Below are 15,667 nucleotides of genomic sequence, written 5' to 3'. Positions count from 1 at the left end.
GTATGCTGTAAAGCCCTGTGAGGCAAATTGTGATTTGTGATATTGGGCTTTATAAATAAAATTGATTGATTGATTGATTGATTGATTGATTGATTGATTGATTCATGGACAGGTTGGAAAAATTATGATCGTATACAGCCATACTAAAATTCTCTTATTAAAAAGCTTCAGTAGAGAATGCCTGGATTTAATCTCCCAAACCAAAGAATGTTTTTGTCAAAAAAGGTTCAATATTCTATGTGTACAGAAAAAAGAACCTTTTATGTTTTAGGGGTTCTTTGACTTGCAGATAGACTTGGAGAGGAGAGCAACAGAATTGTGAATCTTTTTTTAGACATTACTTTTGCATTTTATCTGGCTCTGTGTGTCTTCAGCATGAACATTTTAACATCACACACTGAAATGTTGAATGATGCTCTGATTGAGCTTGTGTCAGTTAACTTTAGGAAATAATTTACCCCCCAAAATTACCATTTGTGTGTCAACATTGAATTGCAACATTGAATTGCAACATTGATTTTGTGTTTAATTTGTTCTCGCATGTCTCTGGTGAACGAAGAATCCAAAAAAATTCTTGATGAATTGAAGTTAAAAGGGGTCTGCGAAACAGGCCCAGTCAGCAAAACATATATGAATGTTTAATATATTAACATCCGTTTACAAACTGAAACACAACTTGTGCTGCATATCCAAGTCTTATTATCCAGCCATATGCTCAGTACATCCCAAACAGAAAGCTGTCTCTGACTGGGGACTGAACTACAAGTGAAACTCTCTTCAAAGCCAGACTCACAAGCGTACTAACACTACAAAGCAGTAATTTTACATCTCTGACCTGGAGCTGCTGGTCGACCACTGCCTCAATCGATTTGTTTGTTTGTGTTATTGTGTGACTTTGGTGTTTTAAAGGGTTAGTTCGGATTCAGCAAAGTCACACAATAACACAAATAAACTAGTGATTAAGGCACCAGTGTTGGACCAGCAGCTATTGATTTCAGCGAGGTACAATTACTATTTTGCCAGTACAGTCTGGCACAGAAGAGAGCATAGACAACTTTCACTTTCTGTTCAGTTACATGTCGGAAAGGGCTGTTTGTTTGGGAAGCACTGAGCATACAACTGAATAAATGAGATTTAGATTAAACTGCACGAGTTGTATGAGACTTTGTAAACTGACATTTTGATATAATGCACTGGAAATTAAGATTTTTCAGTTTTTGGATTCTTCATTCACTGTGGAGGCATTCGAGAAAAAAACAGTTTTCCTTATGAATTAAACATAACACAAGGTGAGTGATATAAAACTGGAAATGTTCGTTTAAACATCACTTAAGTGTCAGTTAAAGCTAGCTATTAGCTTAAAAATCATCAACATAAACCACTGCACACTGAACTTAATTTTTGAAGAATGTTTAAGACAAAATAATAATTGATGTGCTTTTTGCTAATGATTAAAAACATCCAAATTATTCCCCTATAAATGTTGTATATCTTTATCATCATTATTCAAATCATTATCATCGTCATTTTCGTCTTTCCATGCTTATAAAGAACCCAGATAGTTCTAAAAAATATTTCAACCACTTGTCCTGAGAGAGAATCTAGTATTGCAAACAAGCCTCTAACCTTTATCAACACTTTGATGCCCATGAGGTCTATGAAGCAGACTCCTGCCAAGTCGAGGATGAGGGTGTGGAAGGGCATGGGCTGGGACTCCAGTGTGACAGCAGAGGGACTGGCCGGCTCTTGGTCGGGCGCCTGCTCGCCCAGCTCAATGTCACTACAGCGGAAGTTGACATAGCTGGTGGGAGGTTCAGCTTTGCTGGCACTGCCATCGCTCATATCAAAGTCATTTTGCAGTTCAAGCTGAGATATGGTCTAGATTTAGAGGAAATACACAGAAGAAGGTGCACAGAAAAGGTCACGGGTTGTACTTCAAATATTTGTAAGGTAACTGGTAGAAACATGACCCATTTAAGGTTTGTTTCTAGCTATGAGCTGTTAGGTCAAACAAGTGTCATGATATAAACTTGATCCCACCTGAGCTTTCATGTTAACCAAAGAGCTGGGTTTCCTCCTTCTTGTCTCCTTGTCCTTCTTCTCCTCCTTCTCTTTTTCCTTCTGTTCCTTCTTTAAGAACTTCCTCTTGGCCAGGATGAGTTTGCCAGGGTCCAGTCCGGTCTAGACACAAATATGCCTATACATTAACACACATATGTCACATAATTCAAACCTTAAATGACAGCAAAGCAGGTATTTTTATCGCCGTACCTTTCTGATGACCCTCTGTCGAAATATTTCAGCATTTGCAAAATAGAGTGGTGAGCAATAGTTCACTATTTTCACACCTGTTATTGACACGACCTGCAGAGAGAATAAAAAAGATTAGATGTACTTCCTCTTAGATTATGTGTACTAACAAAAATACACACAGATATTTTGTTTTCATACCTTGCTGTACACCTTCGGGTTTTTGTAGATATCTGTGTCCACGATCTGAGCCATTGCCGAACCATTACGACTACAGGGAACACATTATTAAAATGAGCAGTACATTTATTACACCTCACACTCTGTTGCTTTCTCTCTTTTTTTAAATTCTGGATAAAAATATAGTGTTTGCTCACAACTGTGTCTTGAATATCACAACCAGGATGGAAAAGCCCACTCCGATAGCAACTCCATACGGCAAGCTGAGAAAAAACGTGGCCAAGAATGACACAACCCACACACACTGGAAGAGAAAGAACAATAGAATGAGATAAAACATGGACAAAAAACAGACATCACATTGTGCTGCAATATTGCATCCAAGGCTTCAACTCACACAGTCCAATTTGCTCTTCTTCCACAAGTAGTAGGGATCAGAGAGCTGGAGGAGTGTGTTCTTCAGGTTGACTGCAATCAAGGCTCCGAGCACTGACTGTGGAAACCAAGATTGCTTATATTTATAATCATGCCTGGATTTTTTTGTCTAATTTCTGAAGTGTCGTACTCGTTTGTTCACCTACCTTTGGAAGTGGTTTTAGGAAGGCTCCAAGTGCAAGCATGGTTACCATTACAACCAGCATCACACAGAAACTGGCAAACTATGAGAGGGCAGCAACAGAGGTGCAGATGTTAGTAGCTTCCTTGTAGGTCACATTAATTCTCATTAAACTGCACATCATAAATTACACAGTTAAAGTACTTTGTAGTGGTAACGCAGCACTCACCTGTGATGTTCCACCGGCATTGTCCACAGCCAGGGTCACAGACAGGGCACAGCAGATCACATGGATCTTAAAGAAGGACCCGAGGAAATTGCTGCAGCCAAGAGCCAACATTTCCTGCACAAGAACACGCATGTGGTCAGTGTTTAACCACTGACGTCCAAGTCTGTGGAAGAAGTCTACCTGAGCATCTTAAGTACTAAACCTCTGTGGACATTTTTAAAAGAAATCTTAAGCCACTTCAGACCAAAGATTCACAACGAGTTGAGTTCAAACAGGCAACTACCTGCAATGTGCTGTTCTGCAGCTTATAAAAACCTGCCAGTTCACACCAATGCAACTAGATGAGACAGTGTATCATCTCTCGGCAACAACTCTCTGTACTTCTGTTCTGATTTGCAGCTTTTCAGGTTTATTTTGTGGCTGAAAATAATTTGTAGCTTCTTAAAATATGAATGAGGACAGTGAGAGTGAGACACTGGCTACAGCTGCATTTGTAGTAGTGATGAAACGGTGAAAAAACAGAAACAAAACAAGCATCAGATGGACTGTGTTCATAATAAATACACCACAATATTATAAATAACTGGCGCCAATTAATCAGTCAGTGAGAATGTGTGTGTGAGGGGCAGCACATACAGCGAGCAGCAGCAGCAACCCACTGTCTGAGGATGGAAACAGAGGGCTCGGTGGGAGCGGATCACCTGCCACAGCAAGCGAACACACCGTCTGCGGTCATTTTGACTTGACCAGCGCACTTTACTACAAGCTGATTGGCTGTTGAAACAGGTGACGTGCTTTACGTTCTGAAACCAGCCGCCGGTGATTTGACCAGCTGAGTCATAGGTGACACCATCAGCTGAGCTTGAGCAGTTCACACTGCTGCAGCTTTTCTCTGCAAGGTTCTAAAACAGTTTTGTCTCGTTGCGAATCTTTGGTCATAGCTGGGCTTAAGACGTATTTTTTTTAGCCTGGAATTTACTTACGATGCCTCGTTATTTGTTGCCTCAGTATTTCAGTCTTATCTTTGGTCTTTTCTACTATTTTTATCCCTTGTGTTTATTTGCTTTTTTTTTTAAAAAACAAACAAAAAAAACAACAACTTGTATTTATTTTACGCATTTTTTGTTTATTACTGTAATTTCTAGATGTGCTGTTTCAATCTTGCTCTGTGAAGCACTTTAGGCTGCATGATTGTATGAAAGGTGCGATGTAAATAAAGTTGGATTGGTATTTACAAAATGGAATAACACATTTAATGTTGAACTAGTAAAAGATATGCAGTTTTCTACCTGGTTGGGATCCACGTCGTAGCCGTGCTTTGCTGCCAGTGTCCTGCCCATAGCCAGGTTGATGACATAACCAACGACTGCCAGGGAGAAAGCTGTGCTCAACATGTCTTCCCACTGACTCACTGTTGGCAGGATCGGTGCTGGGAATCTGAAAATACAGACATCAAATATATCCAAAATGAATAATAAAAAAACAAATTGCTGCATCCATAACTTTAATTAATGAAACAACCATTGATTGTAGGTATGCTGATATACTGTATGCTTTACCCCAAAGGAATTTCTCCCACTATGTCCATGTGATAGATCTCAGGTAGATGCAGAGGGCCTGAGATGGCTGTGGCCGCCACCACCTGTGTCGAGCAGGAACAGGAATCAATCACCACTATCAACATTATACTGTATATGTCACGAATATAGAAACACTACATGAAATTACACAAACATTGAAGAAGTGCACTTTTGTGTACAGAAGGATATTAAGGCTAGGCATATAGGAAAAATGTGAGAGGAGGAAGACTGTTTTTTTATTTTGCATGTCCAAAATAAAGTTGAAATGTCTAGAATAAAGTCTACTCCTCTGGTCCATTAAATTGTCTGTATTGCTCCCAGGTGTAACCATCGATACCCTTTCATCTGTTCACTGACCACTAGTTATTGCAGTTTGCACGAGTGCAGCCACCTCTTCCAGGTTTGTGTGGTTTCTCCTGAACGGACGCAATTCTCGGCACAAGTTTCCCATACCACAATGTGTTTCTGCACTAAGAGAGAAATTTGTTTGTTATTACTAAAACTGATTCTTCTACCAATTCAAGTCCCCACGGCATTTTGCAGAGGCAGCCATAGACGCAGATTTATTCTAAAAGTTCTCTTGAAATGTCAGGTCAACATTTTGACTTAATTCTCAAAATGCTATTTCAACTTCATTCTCAACATTTCGACTTTATTCCTCAAATGCAAAAAAAAACAAAACATCTTCCTCGTAATTTTTATTCTTATGCCTGGTATTAAAACTGAAAGTCTGACTTTTTTCCTCAACATTTCAACTTAATTCTTGACATTTTGACCTTATTCTCCACACTGATTTTATCCTTGTGATGCACAACAAAAATATATGTTTTTTCCTCAATGTTTTGTCCCTTATGCCTGACTCAACATCAGAGAAATGGCAAACGACAGACTACTCACGATAATGATCTCCATAGGAATGGGGAAGGGCAGCTTGTGGCGGTAGCGTGCACTCAGCTCCTTCACCACCATCAGAACTATGCTGCTTACCAGAGCAAACACTAACGACGCTATGTTGGTATCTGGAAGGCCACCTATAATATCTACAAGAGTCTGTAACAAAGAATTAATATTATATTCTTTAATAAGAAAAAAATTCAACCAGTCTTTTGATGTTTTTTAAACACAATACGAGGAATCACTTACATATATAACGGCCAGCGGACCACTGTAAGGTGGCACTTTGATGCCAAAGATATACTTGAGCACTGAGATGAGGATCTGTAATCCTGCAGCCGTCATGAAGCCTCTGACGAAGGATTCTGACAGATAGATGGCTACAAACCCAAACTGCATGAAGCCGAGGCCGATCTGCACAAACAGAAGAGGTTCTCAGTGTGTCACCTTAACATCAAAATGAACCTCTTTCATTTCTATCAAATTTCACATTAAAAGACTGAGCGTTTAGTGCTGAGTACCTGTATGATTGCAGTGAGACAGGCCAGAGTTCCAGATATTCCCAGGCGAACCTCGTTCATCACATCTGTGTCCACTACTGTGGCATTAAGAGTGGCATTGAAATGACTGAAGTCCGACTCTGGTGCCAGCCTAAGACACACGATTCCCACCATAATGCTGAGGACAGCAAACGTACCTAGACGTAGAAAGTAGTGTGTCACAACTATTTTCTTTGCCAAACTGCAAACTGGGCAGAGTTAGGCGGAGCGCATCTGATCTGCACTGTGCAGCTCTGGCAACTTATCACTGTCATCATATGAAATCGCTGCAGATAAATCACTCTGATTTACCTGGGACCATCTGGTGAGCAGTGCCCATGAAGAAATATGGGATGAGAGGGAAGAAAGAGGAATAGAGACCATTGACAGGAGGGAGGTTTGCGAGGAGGGCAAATGCCATGCCTGGAAAGAACAGAAACCTTTTTATATCTGTCATATAAATCACGACAACATATAAAGAAAACACAAACACTGTGGTATATACTGGAGACAACACTGCTGCAACTAGCTTCAGTCAGTGTGTATTATACAAAGGCATCAGAGAGAGGAGAGTATCGAGTGACCTTGGGGAACCTGAATGGTGCCGGCGCTGACCCCGCTGATGACATCACACAGCAGGTTCTCTTTCACTTTGTACTTGGGGAGCCAGCTCAGAACGGGCAGATGTCTGAATAACAAGCCCTTCAGTCTCAGCGCAGAGCATCTGACAGAAACAAACAAGGGAAACTCTTTGAAGAGCTCGGGTTTTCTGGTTGTTACTTTGGAAAAAGCCCGTAACACATGTCTAAACTTTATATTGAGTCATAGCTACAGGGCTCTCCACCGTTTGATCACAACACAAAGCTTGTCAGAGGTAGAGTTTGTGTGATGGGAAGACATGTAGTTCGTGTTGACTGTGCGGCGAGATTGCAATTCAGTACCTGAAGAGTTTCTTCACTTTCTCTCCAACGGGGAATTGTCGACTCTTCTTGTCAAACTCTCTGTCAAAGTCTGGGAGGTTATACGCCGGCCTGTCAATCACATAACGTGGGTGGTCCTGGTGCATGGCTATTATAGCACATTGTGACACATTAAAACCATAGAAAGTTCTGTCTAATATTATGTCCTTTTGTCAAGGACTTACATTGTACTAAAATTAGCGATTAACCAAGTCAAGATTGTGTCAATATAATTCTACTTAAACAGCAACACGCTTGTTTACACACTTGATTTTTTACCCTTAAACAAAAACAAAATTTGAATTTTAAAGCTGGAGTTAAAAAACTCATACTCACTTCATCACATAGTAGTACATGACACAAATTATCTATGAGAAAAACCATGTTCCCCCACCTCCTCCTAGTGCTTATAATGGCATTTTGCATGTGAACGAAACCAATCGATCAAAGCAGAGTCTCTGACGCAGCTATCAATCATGTAAACCACTGCTGTGAACTGTGGTCAAACTGTCAAACTAGGCAGCACTGATTAACTATGAATCAAGACTGTGCATCTCGAGACCACCACCCCAGGCAAATAGAAGTGGCTTGAAGAAAACCCAAAGAACAAAGAGGCAACCATCTGAGTCACTCGTGAAATCACAAGACTCGGTGCAGGAAATGTGAGAGATGGAGTTTAACAGAGAGGAAGCAGAATACAAATGTCTGCTACTGTCAATCACTGAAGCTGTGGGTGGTAACTGTTAGAAAAATAAGTTTTTGACATATTAGTGAAACTGTCACTATCTCCTGACAGTAGTGCGAGACAAAAAAAGTCATGTTCCTCTGCCTCTTCGTAGTGCTTCTAATGGCATTTGCAAGAATCTACAACACATGAATGAAACCACCAATCAGAGCCGAGGAGCCTCTGACACAGCTGTCAGTCATGTCAGTCACTGCTCATGTCAGCGCTGATCAAATATGAATCAAGATTCTGTTACTGCATTGCCTATTTCTCACCTCAGAGGTCTCCAGAAGCATATTTTAGTGTACTGTTTAGCTGTAAAGTTCAATTCAGTTCAATAGAACATTATTTATTAATTCATTCATTTTCCGTAACCGCTTATCTTGTTGGGGGTCACGGGGGGCTGGAGCCTATCCCAGCTGACATTGGGCGAGAGGCGGGGTTCACCCTGGACAGGTCACCAGACTATCACTGTGAAGGAACAACGCTTACCACTGCACCACCGTCCCGCCAGAACTTACTTTATTACAAAGGAAATTCTTGTGCCAGAGAACGCTTCAAATTACAGTAACCACAATTTAACATTCACAACCAGAACAACCAGAACAACCAGTGGGTTCCTCAGGTCAGGGTCACTCACTGGGCCCAGTTTTAGAAACAGTAGAGTATTAAATATCTGGCAAAATATATAAATACACAAGATAAGAAGGGTTTTCAAGGAGCAAAGGTAAAACCAGGGCCTAATAGAGTAACAACAGGAGTAAGATGGCGGAATAAATCAGACTGCGCCTGATCATCAATGTTACATGGTATGTAAACATTAGTAATATTGTACATGATGTTGAGAAAATATTGGACAAGATATTGAAAAGTAGTAATGTACATCATATAAAGTAATGATGCATCTATCGTAGGTGAATATTGTTGTTAGTGTCCTTTGTTTCAGCTCTCCTCCGTACAGAAGATGGAGGACTTATACAGTTTGATGGCCACAGAAAATGAGAAAGGTTTTGACCTGGCTGCCATGTTGGAAAGAGTCAAGCTAACAGTCAGGCTAACAGATAAAACCAGGCACCAGCTGAACAGATTTACAGCTAAACAGTACACTAAAATGTGTTTCTGAAAACATTTTGAGGCAACGCAGTGACACTGATGATTCATATTTGATCAGTGCTGCCTAGTTTGATAGTTTGACCGTAGTTCACCAGCAGTAATTGACATGATTAGAGACTCCTCAGCTCTGTTAGGTTCTTTTCATTCATGTGTGGTGGATTCTTGCAAATCCCATTAGAAGCACTAAGAGGACTCAGAGCAACAGTACTTTATTCTTAGATTATTTGGCTTATGGACTATTATCCTTATATAGTGAGTTGCCGCAAATATGACAAAGATTTATTTTTATACAAGTTACCAACTGTATCTTTAAACCCCAGCCCAACTGATTTGATGATTATATCTTAACAGTTGAGGAAAACAAAGTGGATTTTTAGGATTGCACTTCTGTCGTTTTACATTGAAGTGTCACATTTCAAGTGCGAGGCCTTAATCTAACCTTGAGGGATCAGCCAACAGTTCGGCAGACTGCTAAAATATTTGCTCAACACCAGGTAAATAATAGCGCATGTACAAGATCATTCTGTTCGTCTTGCAGTCTGCATGCTGTAGAAATAACCTGACAAGTCCAACACAATCTACAGTCTGTAAGAAAATCTACATTTTAAAATAATATCTGCATTTGAAAACATGAAGTGAGCAAACTGCCAAACTAGTGTTTAGATGTAAGTAGCAACACAATTTGAGCAAAAAGCATAATTCATTTAAGGTAAAAACTTCTTGTTAAACTATAAAGAGTTTAGGAGGATTACAAGTCAAGAAGAAATAACTGAATTTGCAGAGATTCTTCATGATTTAACAAAAGACCACCTCTGAAGACTACAATGCATTTTATTTACAATTAATAAGTTTACAACGTGCATTTTGTAAAAGATTTTGAATGAAATGAATCAAAATGGCAGCAAGTAACAAACTGACCTCCAGAATTTAACATGCTGACTTTAACATTAGTATGTTCAGAAGCTCTGATTCTGTATTAATCCAGAAATGTGGAAAGAAAGCACTGTACCTTATTGTTGAAGCACAACGTCTGCAGGCATTTGGCTCACACGTGTGTATTGCCCACTTGTTTGATCTCTTATCAAGCTACGCCAAAGACCCTCTACACCTTCAGGGTGGAGCTAAGAAACTGAAAAGCTTCAGCCTTGCAGGTGCAGCTGAATCACTTACATGTTGATTTGTTTGGATGCTGTTGTATGTGTTGAGTACAGAGCACGGAGACATAATTTAATTAACAATTAATGCAACTTTAATGAGTTCTATATACATGTAGCATCCTCACATTCATTCTCTCATCAACAGAAATACATTTAAACATGTTTTATGGTTAAAGGTAAACATGCGCAACAGCTGGAACTAAACCAATTACAAAACCTGATTTAATTTGACCTACACAAATCATATGAACTGTAAAATAAATGATACATATAAACAGTGTATTTCAACATTTAAAAGGGTGAGAGAGAGATGACCATGTGTAAAACATGATTTGTTTTTGACCCCTTGTATCAGGATCCGTGTGCAAAACAATGGCATCCATATCAAAGACTAAAGTGCAATTATATATCAAATTCATTTGTGTTTTCTCTTCAGAGGAATGTCGTCATTTTCCAGTGGACTCTTGACAGAAACAAAGCAAGTCTCCCCCTGGTGGAGTAAAACATGAAAAGCACAGATTCCACAGGAATGCCTTTTCTTCAATTCTTCTATAAGGAAAGCAGGGTATGAAGGGAGGACATATACAGTCCTCTTTAAAAAGCTTTCAATGAGAGCTCAACTAGTCATACTTGATCAGATTTAAAAAGATTTGTTTCTCAAATTGTTTCATTGGTGATGAAGGGAGCGAAGAGACCGACTCTGCAGACACTAAGACAGTGGCTGTCTGGTGAGGTTCAAAACTGCAACTATGAAAAAGCTCATTTGGGTACAAACATTCAAGCACTCCAACAAACACCGTCAACCGAGCAATTAGCAGAGTGGCTTCAGGTAGGTTTTAGTTTTGGTTGTGAGGATTTCAGCTTTGAGAGTATTTTCACTTTCATTTCAACATCTTATCACTGGATTAAAAGCTGGTTATGGTGGGGATTTCCTTGTGTGCATTAGCTGTTTTAAGATTAAACAATCCCAAGATCAAATCTGTCTGACAAACCACAGCATGTCTCTCTGTAAATCGCCTCAAGCAATTAATTCAAAAGAAGTTCCAGTCTTGAGAGGTTTAGACTTATGACTACTTACAGGAGTATAATATGTGGGTCATTAAAAGTAGGAGAACAGGTAACGATACAAATACAAAGCTTGTTAAGCAAGTGCGACAAGTTTAACTCCATGTATGGTAAAAGTCAGATGATTTTATAATCTAGCCAGGTCTGCTTTTCCACCTCTTTGTAACAAAAGCTCTTTGACCAGCTCCTGCTGGCAGCTTAAAACCTTCAAAAGTCCATTGCAGTCTGTGAAATCAGCACTGACTAGAAATCGCTGAGGATGCTGATGTCCGCAAACTCCTGGCGATATCTGTAGGAGTATAAACCCAAGAGGAAGGACCATTTCAGAGTCAGGAAGCTCCACACACAGGAGAGGTAGAGGCTCCTCGGGTCAGTGGGAGCTGTGGGACAGAAACAGCAGAGTGATTAATTAGGATGCATTAAGAAATCAATTCTCTGAGTGAATAAGCATATGAGTATTAACAACAAATGTTCTCTTCTGATCCTATATCATACAGAACATAAGTAGAGAGAGGATTACATTGCTTCTGAGTGATGGCGATAGTTAGGAAGGTGATCAAGGCGGCCACCGCCAAAACGGAGAAGAGCACACCAACAGCAATGAAGAACTTGAGACCTTTGAGCCAAGTGCGCCAGAAGTCCTGCAGGTACATGATGTGTGTGACAAGACACCAGAGCGCCAAAACTCCTGTCGAAAGAAACATGTCAGCCATTAAGTAACAAGAACATGCAGCACAGACATATGTCTGCATCACATAGTTTGTCAAGCGGAGCACTGACAAGACTATTTTTTAATCGACAAAATGCCCCACTCAGAATGTTATCTAGATTCATTGCTGTTGATCTTCTTCTATCAGCCAATATCATATATTGTTATTTATTGTTTTAACTCTCAAATGTAGCCCTCAAAAGCAAATATGGGTCAGGCAATAATACATATTGAGTTGCACATCCTAAAAGTGACATTCACTAAACCTGGTATTGTTTATGGCCAGGTGAAAGGGGAACATCACCTAAATTTAGTAGCATTGTTCGGGTACTTGTATTGGAAATGCCTCCAATACTGACTAAAATGCTCAATTGAGTATCAGCGAGTATGGGAGTCATTTACCCATCCAATACCACATACTTTAAAGTATAAACTTTGGGGTGGGGGGTAGGTGTATAACTTCACTTTATTTTGTTGTGTGTCCTTGTGTATCAGGCTGCGTCCCCTCTCTAAATTCAGATGTTTTTGCATGTCCACGAACGTAGCACAGGCAGAACTCTTCATTTTTCAGCAGCAGTTTTGAGTTTTGAGTCACTTGATGGATAATTGGTCAGTTGATCTGATCAGAGCTGATTAAATCAGATCAACAGATGAGAGGAGCAACTGTTTGTTAGTGAAAGCAAACTTTTGGAGTGACAGTTTCACTTTCACTGCGCCTGGCGTTCTGCTGCTACATCTGTGCCAACAGTATGCTCTGCGCTCCAAGAATGTGATGCACGGTATATATATTCCAGCTCCAAAAACAGAAAATCTAAACGTGGAGGCAAATGTTTTAATCGTGGTGGGGCGCCACAAGTAAATGAATGTGTGTGAAACCCTGATGATAGCAGTTATTTCACACCCACAGTATACAGCTGGATGGTGTCGGATTGGTTCTCAGTATCAGCCGATATGCAAGTTCAGGTATTGGAATCGGTATTGGGACAGAAAAAAAAAATGGTATCAGCACAACTCTCAAAAATGTCAATAGTTATTTCCATGGCTTTGGACAGTTCAATCAATGTTTGTGAACATGAGCTACTCTGTCTCAAAACCAGAAACCACAGACGGCGGCTAAGTCTCAAACATGTGATGTCAAAACTGATAAAGCACAAATGAAAGTATAAGGTAGGCATCCATGTAAGTCTGGAGCTGCTCCATAGACGTTAATTGGGAGCCTGATTTTATGAACCCACAGAATATTTGTTTTCTTTTTTATATACCCAAATAAGCTTTATTCTATTGTAGTGTTCTCAGTTGTAAAACAAAGTGCACTCAGAACATTTCCCTGGGTGCTCTCAGTGTCATCTATAACATATTTCCCAGTTCATTTGCCAAGGAGCAGCTCCAGACTTTATACTTTATTACATAACAAATTTAGGTTTTAGCTCTCTAGTTATTAGATTTGGAAGAGAGTTCAAGGTAACTAATAACTTCGGGCTGTCTTAGCTCATAGGAATAACTTGAATGAATTTTGAAAGTGGGTGTAGGTCCCCTTTAAAGGTGATGCTGAGGAGGGGGATAAACTGGTCATATGCACAAGCGTGACCCACATTAGTGGGAGTATTCAGCCAGCTAGCTTACACAGAACAAAACTCAATTTAAACAATTACTGACAGCAAATCACGAGTTAACATTTAAGTGATAAAAGTGAAACCAAATAAAGAACAGATAAAATACAATGCACATCTTGCTATAAGAGGATTATAGTGTGATGTCTGACAGTGCAGGCCTGGTCTAAGGATCACACAACATGAATTAAATGCTCCAGTATGATGTGATGAAGACAATCACAGCAACATCTAACAGTTAAACACCTACCTGACAGGCCTCCCATGGCCGCCGTCCATGGCTGTTTGTACGCTATATTCCAGACGAAGAAAGCCGAAAGTCCAACCAGGGTGCCAAAGGTAGCATATCCTATGCTAATGTAGACTCTGTTGACTCCCATTGTTTAGTACAACTAATGTCACCTCAATGTTTCTGACAGGCCTGAGAGTTACGGGCGTATTTTTAAAAAACCGGACTGGTATTAAGCTAAACCGACGGCTTACCGCCACATTATGTAATATCACTGAGACTCAACCGACTACATCTAACTCCCCTCGACTAGAGAGAGACGGCTATCAATGCTAGCTAAACTAGCTTCAGGAAAAGCTAAATAATAGCCTGTTCATGTGCCAAGTACGACACCGATGAGACAATTTGGGTTTCAAGCTAACAGGCAGCAACAAAATACCAACAGAAGTGTTTATCTGATGGACACCGCAAAGATGTCACGCTACCATCCAGCGAACAACCCCACCGTGGATCCTCGTCTTCAGCCGATGCCTCAATATAACATCGTGGACTACAATATTCCACTTTAACTGGTCTGTATATGTGCGTCAATGTCGTACAATACTCAAACACAAAATAGTTGGTGATGCTGTGCTAAAAAAAAACACGAATCTGCTCGGTTGTGTTTTCAGCGATTTGCAGCAGAGTTATCTATCACTTGTACATAAAACATCTTTGTACTGAGGAAACCCCCGACTCGACAACACAGCGCCCCCAGTGGAGCAAAGAGGAACTGCATGTTCAGATGGTTTAGACCAGGGGTCAGTAACATGCACTGACAAATTGTGATTTTAGACAAAAAAATAAATACAAAAAATTTGCCTGGAGCCGTTAAACATACTTGAGCCTTATGGTGACACCTCATATTGAGTCAAAATCAGACTATAGACATTAAAAATGGGTCTAAATGAGCATTCAAATTCTTGTCTAAATGGTCACCAATTATTTCTTTTCTTTCCCTCTGACCAGTATGGTCCAAGTGGAAGGGAGAATGATGTTCCCATTTTTCTTCTCATTTAAATGTGAACAATTTTATTTATTTAATTTTATTTGACCTTTATTTATTTATTTTATTTGACCTTTATTTATATATTTTTTTAATTTTACCTTTATTTATTTATTCTCTCTCTCTCTCTCTCTCTCTCTCTCTCTCTCTCTCTCTCTCTCTAATGGATATATGGATAATGGACTTATGGACATTGATGGAAGGCCAAAACCCATGGACAGACCTTTAACTGTGTCTGTACTACTGCAAGTGTCTGAAAAGCTGATTGTACTGTACTACTGCACTTGATAAAAGGAAATAAAATAAAGTATGTTTATCACAAAATGGCTCCTCTGCAGTTGGGTGTTTATGTATGGTTCTTTGGTACTGCTGTTGAGGTATGACAGACTATCAGGTTGACGAAATGTTAAACCTTTTTTTTCAAATTCAGTACTAAAGCTACACATGTACAGTTGGAGAATGGAAGAATTTCTTTAAGTCAACAACAATGATAAATAAAATGAAAATGGAAAAGACATGGAAGAGTATACATATTAGAGTATGCATTTTTAGGTTACATGGAGGCCACTGTTAAGGCATTTGTTGTTTGATTTAGTTTGATACATTACAAATCAATAAACGAAGGTGTTGCACAAGTTCATATGGTCAGGCAAGGAAATAAAAGCATTCTGTATGTTCCAATCCCCATACCACCACACTACTTAGTATGCCAGATAAAGATTTATGTCCTAACATACAGAATGTCAAATGCAGTATACCAAAAATACCAGGATGTTCTACTGCATCTGGTCTGAACTACAGATAAAAAAAAATATATATAGAAAAGAC

General features: G+C 39.6%; 2 protein-coding genes across 2 annotated transcripts in view; both read right to left on the bottom strand.

The window, feature by feature from the left end:
* LOC126402902 (solute carrier family 26 member 9-like) overlaps positions 1–7,294 on the bottom strand; it is a 12,074-nt gene extending 4,780 nt beyond the window's left edge. Inside the window, exons 1-16 of the mRNA XM_050065235.1 lie at positions 7,170–7,294; positions 6,813–6,952; positions 6,541–6,651; positions 6,211–6,386; positions 5,939–6,103; positions 5,693–5,845; positions 4,775–4,857; positions 4,505–4,652; positions 3,216–3,329; positions 3,012–3,089; positions 2,828–2,923; positions 2,628–2,734; positions 2,452–2,521; positions 2,272–2,364; positions 2,041–2,181; positions 1,627–1,878 (exon numbers count right to left, since the gene is read on the bottom strand). Coding sequence (XP_049921192.1) covers positions 1,627–1,878; positions 2,041–2,181; positions 2,272–2,364; positions 2,452–2,521; positions 2,628–2,734; positions 2,828–2,923; positions 3,012–3,089; positions 3,216–3,329; positions 4,505–4,652; positions 4,775–4,857; positions 5,693–5,845; positions 5,939–6,103; positions 6,211–6,386; positions 6,541–6,651; positions 6,813–6,952; positions 7,170–7,294 — 2,052 coding nt within the window. The remainder of the gene's footprint in view (positions 1–1,626; positions 1,879–2,040; positions 2,182–2,271; positions 2,365–2,451; positions 2,522–2,627; positions 2,735–2,827; positions 2,924–3,011; positions 3,090–3,215; positions 3,330–4,504; positions 4,653–4,774; positions 4,858–5,692; positions 5,846–5,938; positions 6,104–6,210; positions 6,387–6,540; positions 6,652–6,812; positions 6,953–7,169) is intronic.
* A 2,956-nt stretch (positions 7,295–10,250) lies between these two features.
* Positions 10,251–14,474, bottom strand: slc48a1a (solute carrier family 48 member 1a). Its single transcript, XM_050065812.1, has 3 exons — positions 13,816–14,474; positions 11,767–11,934; positions 10,251–11,626 (listed from the first exon to the last, which is right to left on the bottom strand). The coding sequence occupies exons 1-3, from the start codon at positions 13,943–13,945 to the stop codon at positions 11,490–11,492; spliced, it is 435 nt and encodes a 144-aa protein (XP_049921769.1). The 5' UTR covers positions 13,946–14,474; the 3' UTR covers positions 10,251–11,489.
* Between the last annotated feature and the right edge of the window lie 1,193 nt (positions 14,475–15,667).

The sequence above is a fragment of the Epinephelus moara genome, chromosome 16, assembly GCF_006386435.1.
Source record: "Epinephelus moara isolate mb chromosome 16, YSFRI_EMoa_1.0, whole genome shotgun sequence".
Classification (NCBI taxonomy): domain Eukaryota; kingdom Metazoa; phylum Chordata; class Actinopteri; order Perciformes; family Serranidae; genus Epinephelus; species Epinephelus moara.
This window is presented reverse-complemented; position numbering and strand designations above follow the sequence as displayed.

Excerpts from the sequence above, each read along its gene's own strand:
- slc48a1a (XM_050065812.1), bottom strand. The coding sequence starts at position 13,945 with ATGGGAGTCAACAGAGTCTACATTAGCATAGGATATGCTACCTTTGGC. Across the intron at positions 11,935-13,815 it reads GGCCATGGGAGGCCTGTCAG|GAGTTTTGGCGCTCTGGTGT; the intron begins GTAGGTGTTTAA and ends TTCTTTCGACAG. Across the intron at positions 11,627-11,766 it reads CGCCATCACTCAGAAGCAAT|CTCCCACTGACCCGAGGAGC; the intron begins GTAATCCTCTCT and ends TCTGTCCCACAG.